Source organism: Anopheles darlingi, chromosome 3, assembly GCF_943734745.1.
Source record: "Anopheles darlingi chromosome 3, idAnoDarlMG_H_01, whole genome shotgun sequence".
NCBI lineage: Eukaryota > Metazoa > Arthropoda > Insecta > Diptera > Culicidae > Anopheles > Anopheles darlingi.
The window spans coordinates 12,333,967-12,346,305 of record NC_064875.1 but is presented as its reverse complement, the minus strand read 5'-3'; the positions used below and the strand labels follow the sequence as shown (position 1 = coordinate 12,346,305).

General features: G+C 48.4%; 1 protein-coding gene across 2 annotated transcripts in view; it reads left to right on the top strand.

The window, feature by feature from the left end:
- The window catches only part of LOC125956081 (protein kinase C, brain isozyme-like), a 55,732-nt gene that overhangs the window by 33,291 nt on the left and 10,102 nt on the right, over positions 1-12,339 (top strand). The window contains exons 5-7 of one of the 2 annotated variants that reach the window (XM_049687609.1): positions 419-527; positions 8,340-8,468; positions 12,280-12,339. The exon at positions 12,280-12,339 is cut by the window's right edge and continues 94 nt beyond it. In XM_049687609.1, the coding sequence (XP_049543566.1) occupies positions 419-527; positions 8,340-8,468; positions 12,280-12,339 (298 nt within the window). The remainder of the gene's footprint in view (positions 1-418; positions 528-8,339; positions 8,469-12,279) is intronic. The other variant, XM_049687607.1, reaches the window with a different exon arrangement.

The following is a 12,339-nucleotide window of genomic DNA, read 5'->3' as shown; positions in this document are numbered from 1 at the left end:
TAGTACAGCAGCAAGAACTGATACCGGCATACCGGGCCAGAGCGCGCGCGTCCAAACTAAGTTTAGTGCTTTTTAGGGGAAAACAAAAACCAAAAGCCGCCCGGAAATGCTACCTAGCAGCGTAGAGCAAAGTGATAATGAACTGCTTTCGAAACTAATCTATCACCTACCTTCACTCCCCCACCTTCCTCCTCTTTTCCTCCTCTTTTCCTCCTCTTTTGGTCCACCGAAAAATGTCCCTTTTTCTTTCCTTTCTTTTGGTTCCATTTTTTATGCTCACAAAACAAACTCCACCGTTTGTTTGCTTTCCTTCGACCCCTTGCTCGCTATTATGTTTTTGTTTTCACATCCCCACCGCCTCTATTTCCTCGCCACCGCTCTTCTCTCTTCTCTCTCTCTCTCTACTCTGACTCTCTAGGCACAAAATCCGCACAAATGGCAAGGATACACTTTCATAACACCAACCTTTTGCGATCACTGCGGTTCGATGCTGCACGGGATCGCGCATCAGGGTTTAAAGTGTCAAGGTAGCTACCGGTTCGTTCGTTCGTTCGTTCGTTCGTTCAACTAGAATAGAATCTTCTAGCCAACAACCATAGTCAACCATAGGGCCCGGTACCCTTTCATCCACAAACCAAAAAAAAAAAAAAAAACAATCCAATCCATTGCGAATCCGCGTGGATAGTTCCGTTTGTGTCGACGACGACGACGAGACGAGACGCAGTTGCTGAGTCTGAGACGGCAGCCGGCAGCCGGCTGGCCACAGACAGTCGCGCTTCATCGTTTTCCGTTCGTTTTTTTCCGTTCCTCACAAACATTCGTTTGATTTTTTTTTTCGTTCGGTATTTCCTCCGCGTCTGGAATGTGGAGCGGAACGGATAGTAGAGACATTCCATCCTTCACCGTTTACACCGTTCAATCGGACACGTGCAAACACACACACACATCTCGAGCAGAACTCCGTGACATCTTGCACACGATCATGCGTGAAATTAGGTTTCGTCTTAAGCACACACACACACACACACCCTTACAGCCTCTCTTCCTTGATTCTTTTGGAAAGGAATGGAAGTGAAACTTGAGCCAAAAACCCGCACCAACCAACCAGGTCTTGCTGCACGCGTGTGTAACAAATCACTTGCATCAACTACAATCTGCACTCTCCAATCTCGCCCTCGCTCTTACTTCGCCTCTTTCCCTTTCTAATACACAAAATGGAGTCAACATTTGCAATTGCTTGTTAATGTCCCGGGCAGTACCGGTCGTGCACATGCACCGTGAATGCACCGAAGCAATTAAAAAGGGCAGCTCTGTTGCCTCGACCTAGTTGCCCACACACACATAGACTGATGCCTCTGTAGACTTGACTGCCGATTTGCGGAGGCGACGGTGTACATACTCTTTCTCCACAAAGTGGCCCGGGCAGGGAATGTGTAGGGGCGTGCTGCACATGCACAGTTGCCATTTCTTGCCACTCAACCACCTGCTCATCACTTGGTTTGTGTTTTGTTTGTTTGCTTTTTTTTGTTTTTCTTAGATAGATCGTTCCATTCCGGAGTGCTGTAGTGTAGCAGCGGGGAGCGCGCTGTTGCTCGAGCAGTTTTGATTCTACGAACGCCCTTTGACCTTTCACTAAAAGGAGCTTGGAAGGAATATTGACATTTCAAAATTCGAAAACCAACCCCTACACATGATAAAATCGTGGGGAGGGTTGTGATCAATTAGCAATTGTGGAAGGATGGGCGTAGGTTGCTGCATTCTGACTTGCGATGTGATGCGTCTGGGATCGACGCTCGGACCAAGGGCATTTGACATTTGACAATGACGCCCGCAGTATGTCTCCATTAGGGGTCCATTACGCCAAAGGGAAGGTTTTGGTTTTTTATAGCAACCACCAGGCGTCTCCATGCGTTGGAGCACGATGCGTTGGAGCACGATGCGTTGGAGCCTTCGGATGTGCTCATTTTGCCACACTCGAGCTGGTCGGTTAACATTTGTTCTCACTCATTCCCGGAAACTCGGTTGTCGTGAGTGCGTCTGTGTGTGTGTGTGTGTGTGTGGTGAAGTGGGTCATAAATCATCGCTTGGTAGACTCACGCGCTGCAGAAAGACGCCGTTAGGGAGTGCGTGAACCTCGCATTGCTCACCGTGTAGCAGGAAGTGGCTGGCGGAATCACGTACGCGAGTACGCGCTCTGCCAGGTGCCGTGCCGTGCCGTGGTATGCGTGACAAATTTGCTTTCCGTTTCGTTTTGCTGCTTAGCTCCAGCAAGGCAGGGGAAGAGCGAACGAAATCGGCAAACACGTACACCGCCAGCGGCAGGGGATTGGGCCAGAAGGTTGGATTTTCCCACGGCATCCGGGCATGATAGATGGCCCCAAGTTCGTCGGGGTGGGTTTTTTTCTTTTTTTCATTGTACCGCACCAAGGCCCTCGCGGCGCATCATCTGTTTCAGTGTAGAGGTACGGTGTGGGCGAGGTAATGTCGAAGGAGTGACACCGAAAACGGATTCCTAAGAAATCGGTTTCGGTGTTGAACCGTTCTCCGTTCCCTTTTCTGGGCGGTCGAATGGCAGCTGTATCGAATGTGCAGGTGGATGCTGGCTGGCTGGCTGGCTGGCTGGCCGTTCCCCGGTTTCATTCCTCTAATTTCGATACAATGGAGACGTATGGTTCAGGGGGGCTAAGGAATCCTTTTTCCTTCCCCTCCCCTCAAAACCCTTGCGCTATGATTTATGATCACTAGTCAACATTGTTTTAGTCAGCATAAAAGTATAAAGAGCCGGCGAGAGGAAAATGAAATGAAAAGCTTTTGCCGCTTTTCTCACCTTCAACCCCATGACGAGAGGTTGAAGGCGTCCTAAAGGGTGAGTTGGATTTTTATTTCTTGGAAAAAAAGAAGAGAGAACGGATCATAACACGGTCCCTGCTGATGCTGGCCGAAACCGAAAAAGAGTTTCTCCTAACTTGTGACGTGCCTTGACGGTTCCTTGTGTTACCGTTTGCCCATTTCGCTAGGGCAGATTTTGCAACACGCAACCCGATGGGGTGGAACATCATTTCCCATCAGGTGGTCTGTTTGCTGGTAATGGTGATGGTGGTGGTGCCCTAATTTCGATGTATGTGTCTCTGGAGACTCGGGAGAGACCTTCGTACGAGACGTTCCATGGTGCAGGGCGTTGGCCGCAAGGAGGACGCAAGACATTCACTAAAACAGAAAGTTCAAGGTTCAGAGCAACTGCGCCACCAGCATAATGTATCCGAGATGTTTATGCTCACACAAACGAACGACTCCTGATGCCCGATAGTACTGCCGGGGGATTAAATCCTCGGCATTTTCAAATGTATTGTTCCGGCTTGCTGCTACAGGACTCGTACTCGTTGAAGGTACCACTGAAGGTCAGCAGCAGGAAAGAATGATGGTTCAATCATGTGTTCTTCGTGCTAATCGGACCATCGGACAGTGTAACATTCATAACTTTGACAACCCCTTTTAGACCATCACCCAGAGGGTTGCTACGTTCCGGTCAAGGTTTGTTGTGGTCCTCAGGATATGCGAAAATATCGGACGTTATTTGCGTTTCGGCAGAGAATGGCTCGCTATACTACTATGTGGGACTGTGGACCAATTTGTGGTCCCACATACAGCCGGTGCTTGACTAATCCTCACCGAGAAGAAGGGCCGATGATGCTGGTTCATCATCGGTGCTGATAAGCTAGAGGCGGATAGGGACGGATAGGGACGGATAAATCTACGCTGCGCCACAAGGGACGACGTATCCACCGCTGCTTTGCCACTTGATTGAAACTGATCAGTTTAAATTAAACAATTTCCTCGCTCGCTAGGAACTACACCCCTTCGCTCGTTTTGTCGTGTTGATGATGGCCTTGCTGTCTTCGTCAGGCCAGATAGCTGTCTTTCAGAATCTCGGATCAATAAAGAGAGTGTGTTGCGGGTGTGCGTGTGTAAACCCTTTTCGGTTACGATGCTATCATCGTAAGCGAATGGTGCTGATGGTCGTAAGCATCGTACCGCATCGTTCCGCAATTTTCAACGGGGAGCTCAAAACAGACGAGCTCAGACAATTCACTCTGGTGGCCCAGATCGCTCCACCAGCACAACAGTACAGACCTTCCTCGTGCTGTCTCGCTTTCCTTTTTTTTTTGCCGCAAAACCGTCACCGTACATCGTACAGTCGATCGATTAGCGTCGTCAAGCTACTCGTCTCTCGCGGTGTTGCGGGAAGCTAATAGAAAACGGTCCATTTATTTACACGCACACACACAGAGGCAGAGCACAGGACCATCATCATTAGCAGCCGTCACCGTTTGCGGGGTGCTGCTTTGCAAAAGTGCTAATAGATCGCGACCACGCGCGACCATCATCATCGTGCAAAAACTTTCTCGCGAGCAAACAAATTGACTCGCTGGCTCGCTGGCTGGTAGATTGTGGGTTTCAATTTCAAGGTTTTCTTACAAGTTGATGCCGGAGGTGGATACTGGTGTGCGAACCGACGGATTCGATTTTGGTGCTCATTTGAGGCGGAAAATTGTCTCCAAAGCTAGGGTTATGCGGGTTCCCTGGGGTGGAATCGATTGAATCCCGCGCGGGGTGGGGGGCTCCTGTGGCCTCTGTCTGCGTTCGTGGGTCTCCTTTAATGCGATTACTCGCCCTTCTTCGCTCGACAGTTGGATGCTTGCGAGGCTTCATCGTCGAAACAGTAGCAATCGGATTGTGGATTGCAGGGAGAGAAATAGAGAAAGAGACGATACCGAGGGACGCGACCGAAACTTTCCAAACCCAGAAACATGCTAATGCCCGCCACCTTCACTGCTGCTAGTGCTGCGGTTACTAGGAAGTGTTCGCACACAAATTGCCACAACTTGGACCATTCGGCCGGGGGTTGAAGTGAGATTTGTTTCAGCAGTTCCGATACGTGACACCCGCGAGCGAGTTGTATCATGGTGCACTCGGTCGTGCTGATGATAACGCGGCGCATTCTCCGGGGGAAAGTTTTCCCCCTAAAGACGACGGGCTGGGACAGTAAGACTGCAGATGAGCGAGGCAGTTGAAGACGGCCACCAAATTGAGTTCCAAATTGCGAAGCGTTCGCGTTGAATACGCAATAATGACAAGCGGCAATAGCAGTGGCAACAGCTGTCGACGGCGACTACGGAGTACAGTTGGCGTCGGTTTTGACCGAGATAAGCTTTCCAGCTGCTCGTGATTAAACATGTAAATGGGAAAAGTAAGGAATGTACTTGGAAGGGGAGATGATGATGATCGCTTGGAGTCGATGAAGCAGAGTTTCGAAGCGATACTCATAATCCTCGAAACGCGACGATGGCGTACAGTGTTAACTGTCAGTGTTTCTTCTGTGTTTTAGTGTCGTGGAACTTGACTACACCTATCTATAAGAACCTATAACAACGTCTATAGATATAGACTACCAATAAGTACGTTCACTTTGTACTATTCTCAAAGCGTACCGACAATTTCCATCGATTGAAAGTCGTTCACTGGTTCTTAAAAAGACAGTTTAAATCCTCCGTCGTCGGTTGTATCGTGGACGAAGCATCGTTACTTCCGGTTTACAGCTTCTCGGTGCACGGTTACGAGCGATGTAAACCATGAATACCGGCGAAGCGAAGACACTTTGCCCAAGCGCCAGGCTCTCCTTAAGACTGTCGCCTCCAGGGATTCACTTTGCAGCTGCCCGTAACCGGTGCTGTTGCTGCTACAATATGAAGTGCAGCGAAAGCAAACAAACAGTCGCTTTTACGCCAAAAAAGGAAAATGACCGGTCGATTGCAATCGAAGTAGAGAGCGCGAGAGAGAGGTAGTCAAGTGTAAAGCACTGGTAATTGAACCCCAGAGAAAAAATAGGAGTGGTGGAAACGTAGTAGCAGAACCAGAATCCCAACGATAAGGTTTTTCGAGGAGGATGGGAAAATGCACTAGAGGGAACTAGGGAAAAACATCCTTTGCCAAACAGCGTGGTGAGAATGTCCGACCAGCGAATGTCACCGGAGCATCGCACCGAAGGAAGGGCGGTGTTTCCGGTTGGATAATAAGATGATAATATTGGTTTTGTCCGTTTACGCTCGTTTCACTTCTCCAACTGTTGTGTGTCGTAACGGTCTCTCTGTGAGTGTGTGTGTGTCTGTGTGTGTTGCTGTGCAAATGACACAAAAAGAGAGCGTACTGACTGTCGAAGCGTTTCCGGTCGCGTGTTCCTTGCGGCGTCGCCTCGCCAGGAAACCTCATTATCTAGAAGTTGCTCCCCCCTTTTCGTGGCACTACCCCAGACCGGGGCCGGGTTCCACTCGGAGTGTGCTTTCCATTTTTCCTTTTTGGCTTTCTTCCCTATTTTAAGAGGGAAAAGGCACCGCCTGGAGGCGGTTTGGTCGTCTTCCTCGTCTGTCGAGTGTCGTGGAAGCTGAAGCGAAGAAACGAGATCTCTAAAAATGAACCCGCCGGAACCAGCCGGCGTTGGCACCACGTTCGGAAGCACCTTTTTGCCTTGTACATTAATTTGGTCCCCGGGTTTCTGCACTTCTGCTTCTTGTCGGAAAGGGAGGGAGGGAGGAGTTGTTGCTGTTTGAAAAAAGGAATTTCACGCTGCTTTCTCCCACCCCGCCCGCCCGGCGGTTCCTACGCAGTGATAATGAGCTTGTCGATGACGGCACGGGGTAGCACGAGAGAAAACGGGGAACTCCCGGGGAACCCCGCGGAACACGCGGGTAGATAATTAAATTTTCCAGATAATGATAGCCACTTTCCCGTGTTCCGGCGTGTTCCGGACGGACGGTGAGTCGAGGTGCTGTGACACACACACACACACAGCGCACATAGAACGCTGCAAAGGCTAGACATCTTGAATGTTTCTCGTAAAGTAGCTAAAGTACTTGACGCGTTTTACGCCCTTGGTACACTTCGCTTGGCGTACGCAAAATAGGTAAAAGCAAAGGGGCAACGGACCGTTCCACCTGGTGATAAATGGTGTGCAGTGTTACCGGCTTGGCACCGGGGGGCGGTTTTCTGATATCCTGCCGTGCGAGCACGTCCTTGGATAGATAACAACCGTATAAGGTTGTCAAACATCGGGACCTTTTTGCACCGCTTACGGGATCACTCGCTCGAGTGAGGATGCATTCAGCTTTGACTATTTGTTTACACAAGATCCTGTCGTAAATTTTCGAAATGAATTTAAAATTGTATGAAATAGTGTGATACCGAGGCCAACTCCAACGCCTTCGACTTCTTCGTAGTGTTCTCTACTACCATTGTGACGTTGGAGGAAAGTTTGCGAACTTTTAGTGTTTAGAGATCGAATAGAATAACCTTTCGCTAGCTACCACTCCGAATGCTGTGTTGATCCCTTTTCCTCATCCTATCTCTGTGTAAGTGTGTGTGTGTGTGTGCGTCTGTATTTTCCTGCATCAGTAGCATCGATTTCGGTTTGTTCGGTCATCTGTTCACCCCTCGATTCCTTTGCAATGCGGTGTGTATGCTCGTCTCCAATGAAACTCAATACAAAAGCGTCCCATTAACCACAGCTAAACAACCCTGTAACGACGTGAATCGCTGTGTCTCTGTAATCCATATATAGCACCCGTAAAATAGCTTGACTCGGCCGCGAGTTACTCCTTAAAATGATGCTCCGGATAACCGATCCCGTACCGATCGGCGATGTGTAGCCCCTAAAAACCGATTAAACACTAATCACTGTACAGCACGCAATCAAACACCAACAGTAATCATCATTGTCATCGTTGTTGTCGTCTTTTTTTATTCTTTTTAAAACAAAAGCACACGAATTGATGCTCGGTTATGTCGAGAAGCATAAGCGAACACCATACATGAAACCTTTTGCGTTCCTTCATCTCGCATTCAAACTTTCGCTCTCTCTCTTCGTCTGTGTTCTGCTCTGTGTGTGTTCTTTCTGCGTCTCTCAGCTCTGTCTCTGTCTCTCTCACACTCTGTCTCTAACTAACTATTCACTGTCTCTATTTTCTCTGTCGACACTCTCTATCCTGCTCTTAACTACTACCGTCACTAATGGCTAAACAAATGATCGATTCCTTAAAAAAACGAAACCATCGTTTCTACTTTCTCCTACGTAGAAAGTCGATCAAAAACTAATGCAACTAAAGCAACGCCCTTAAAGCTTTCATAGTGAATGGATCGCGGAACGTTGCAAACTTTCTCAAGAACCCATTGCTAACCGGTTTTCACTTTTCATCTCACTGCATCCGATCGCCTTGTCGTCTTCGTGGTCGTCGTCGTCGTTATCGTCTGGACGTCTGGTGGCCATCGATCGTATCGAATGCGCGCAGCATGTGATATGAATGTACACAAACGGTGCGAGGAGAGCGTACCGAACCTCTGCGGATGTGATCATACCGAGCGCCGGGGGCGCATCCAGCTGACCATCACCCATATGGGCGGTAAGCTCAACATTGAAGGTAAGTAACGCTATGTTTATCCCGATTCCAATCTATGTTGCGTTCTAATTGATTAGTAGACACATCCGTGGGTTCTTAACAAATTGTATCTAAGCTCGTCAATCGGATAACCGCGAATACTGAACAGTGAATATGAAAATCGAACATGAAAAGCTGTCCTCTTCGATCGAGTGTTTCGAGTTCATGGGCAAAAGGGGTGTTAAATTAATTTCCAACACGCGTTCCGGTCCAAAAAGGGATGGTTTTCGTTGCCTGACTTGTGTTATAACGATCCGTTCATTGGTCGTCACAAAGAAAGGACTGTGGTTACGATTAATATCATCACCTTATCAGCAGCAGGTTGACGGTGTTCCGGTTTTTTTTTGCTTCCGGCTCTCTCAGTTTTTACCGGCCCCAGAAGATTAATGATGGTCTGCTGAGCATCGGATACGAACCAAACAGGAGCTTAATGTTTTCGGGGTCCGTTCCATCGCGAACTCCATGAACTGTTTTCTACCTCAAAGTCCAAGTTCCCAAAAATAAAAAATAAATCATCAGGTCAGCTCCATTCACGGTGACGAATGTGTGATGGCAACGCGAAAAAGGATTAGCAGAACGAGTATTTTCGGTTTCCGGGGGGATCGATTTGATCGGTTTCGAGTGGACGCTTCGAATGGCATTAATTGAGTGAAGGCTGGACTCCGACATTACACGCACGGGGTTGATGAATGGCGCGAGAAAAAAAAAAACGTGTCGCAGGCATTTGTAACACCGACGTCCATTTGGACTTTCGAACAGCACAAACCGAGGACAAAAGGAACCACGCTCGCTTGGCACGCTCTGCAGTGATTGATAGCAGCAGCCATATCGGAAAAATGGAAGGCAGAAAAGTCCGCACGTTTCGAGCTGGAAATGAGTCGATCAGGAAAATGGAAACGATTCTATTTGTCTAAAGCAATCGTTCACTTGCTACCACTTCCAGGAACTCTCGTCTCTTATCTCGCGCTCTGTTTGAACGATCGCCTGTAGTGGTGTGTATGTGTGTGAAGGATCAGTCACTTGGGTGTTGGAAGATTTCCACAAAAGCTGGTGAATAGTCTGACCGATTTGTGCAAACGGTAGACGGAGAATGTAATTTATTTCAATTCCCTTCTCCCTCATTTCAATGGATAGAGCGGGATGGGTGCAGCATGTTTACGAATGTTGTCACCACGAAGCGCCCCCTACCGAATGAGCGTTCAAGGCGAAGAACGCCACGGAATGTAACAACGGGGAATGGAAATTTATGATTCACTGTTCCAGTAATTATGCTCTCGCTTACCACCAGCCGCCAGCGCACCAGGCACCGTTTTCTCTATTCTTAAGCGCCGTTGCCAATGTCGCCGCTTCAACACCTTGGCACCACCTTGGGGCGGCAGCCCCCGGTAGGGCAGTGGTGCCCATTAGTGCCACTCCTTCACGCCAACAAGGAAAAGGTACGCGAAAGATAAGACATTTTTATGCTTTCACCACGACCATGGTGCCGGGTGTCCTGGTCGCTGCTGGAGTGTCTCCTTGGAGGGACACCCTAAATTACACTCCCTACCCCCGTCCCCTCACCCGGCCGGGTACTAAGATAAGGCCACTGGCGGTGGATGGAGGAAAATGTGGGTTTGTAGCATTCCCTTTTCTTTTGTTGTCTTCTTTCTTTCGCTCGCCCGTCTTTGTGTACTTTGCATTCGCAAGGAGCCACTCGTAGGGAAGGAGCTTCCCGGGAGGGGCGGGTTGTCCCGAGGTGAGATCGGATAAAATTATCAGACGAATTCATTTGCCCAGCAGCCGCGCCGCCCAGCCCAGGCGGTGTGTGCGGTGTGCGTTGCGTCCTATTGCGGCCAAAGTGCCGGCATTGTTAGCTGGCAGTCTACCGAAGAGACGCCTTTTCGAGTGGCCACACGCACTGCCACAATCTGATAATCTGATGACGACGATGGTGATGGCGAAGAGGACCTCAAAGACGGGTACGGTTGAGCTCGTTAGGTGTGTGTGTGTGTGTGGCCGTTAGACCGTTGTTGTGTAGCTTGATGGTTACGGGATAGCGCGAGATACCTGTCGGAATGCAAGGCAACCGCCTCCCCGGGGTTGAGATGGATTGAGCACGACACACACACACACAATGCGAGACCCTTCCCTGCGTAGGATTACAAGCGTGCGCGCGTGGCCATTTGGAAATGAAGATGTATCTCAGCGACATTCCAGCAGCGTTGCTGTGTATTTGACGTCCATTTTTATCTGGTGAAAGCGATCATTCAGAATGGAATTGTCTCTAATTGAGAATTATGACATCGGATAAGACGCGGTCCTCGTCCCCGGTCCCGGGGAAAGGTTGTGCGTAAAGATCCATGCTCTTTGGATGGTCCTGCGCTTCGATGGAGGCGCCTAGTAGCTCACTCGAAAGGCGGATCCGATGGCGACCACAAACCTAGCGGGCAACAATGCAACCATCAGTGTTCCATGGAGGGTACGGCACTCCATGGAGGGCACGGCAGTCGCTGAAACACCGAAAAGCTCTTACACATCGCCTTCAATTACGGACCCTGGTGCCCGGTTACTGGTGGCCCCGTATAGCCTCCATACATGGAATACAACAGAACAACAGAAACAGTGGCCACGCAGCGACACACAGCGACAACATTATGTGTCTGAACAATGAGCGTACAGAAGGAGATGGTATGGTGTGCATGCACGCACACACGCATGGGTGGAATGAGGGGCGTTCGCAAATGGACGAGAGAGCGTCGTCCTCGCGTGGAAGAGACCCCATAGATCCAGTCCAGCGAAGCTCACAAACAAACAAGCGCACAACACATAGTGAGACACTAACAATGCTGGTGGTACCGAGCAAGTGGAGCAAAGCTACATTAAACGGAACCGCGGACCTTGGGGTGTACCGTAGGGCAGTAGCACTCTCATCTTCAAACGTAGAATCCAGGATGGAAATCCAATGGCATCGCAAGTGCGTACGCGAAGCAGCACATTGGCTTTAATCTCTGAAGCAGCAGCATACACAGTGCAATGGATAAAGATGAAACGCAAACACTGTTGCGGATGATGTGAACCGAAGAACCAGGAAGGTCATTGGCTGCATCGTTTTATGTGCATTGTGATGCATCATTTGCAACGAGAACAGTGGTTAGGGGGCTCCTCGAAAGGGGTTTGATGTTAGCTAAAATGATCACACTTTAGAGCTCATTGTAAAAGCTACAATTATCATCGTTGTTGTTGAGGTATACCTGTTTTACTATCGTGGTTTGATGTCGGTAGGTCGCAGCATCTACAACCCAGAGGTTGGTTAGTTAACGGGTATCTTCTGCCTTAATAAAAAGATACCATTTTTTATATTTCTTATTTTATTCGTACTAGTTCGTTTATGTTTGAGCTATTTTGTAAAATTAACTCGATTTTTGTAAAAACCAAAAGCTGCACAAAGCTAGAAAATCATTTAAGAGAATTTGATTTTACCTAAAATTACCTTCGATATATAAATCACAGAACTCCCTTACCTGTGTTTGCCTTTATTATCACAATACAAATTTTATCTCTTTTTTAATGTATACGTTATATGAGTATTTTTACCTTAAACAGAATATCTAAGAATTAAGTCAATGGTTCAAAAACCTTTCGATAGAAATATTTATCTAAAACCTAAAACGAAAATTTGAAAAGGAAATGGTTGAATAAATAGGGATGGATGGTCCAAAGTGCTATTGGAAAATCGCTACCGGTTTATAAATTAACGACAAATGCACTAAACATGATTTTCCATTTCTTTATCATTTCACACCCCCAAAAACAGTGAAACAGGGCCGCAACCTGATTCCGATGGATCCGAACGGTTCCAGCGATCCGTACGTCA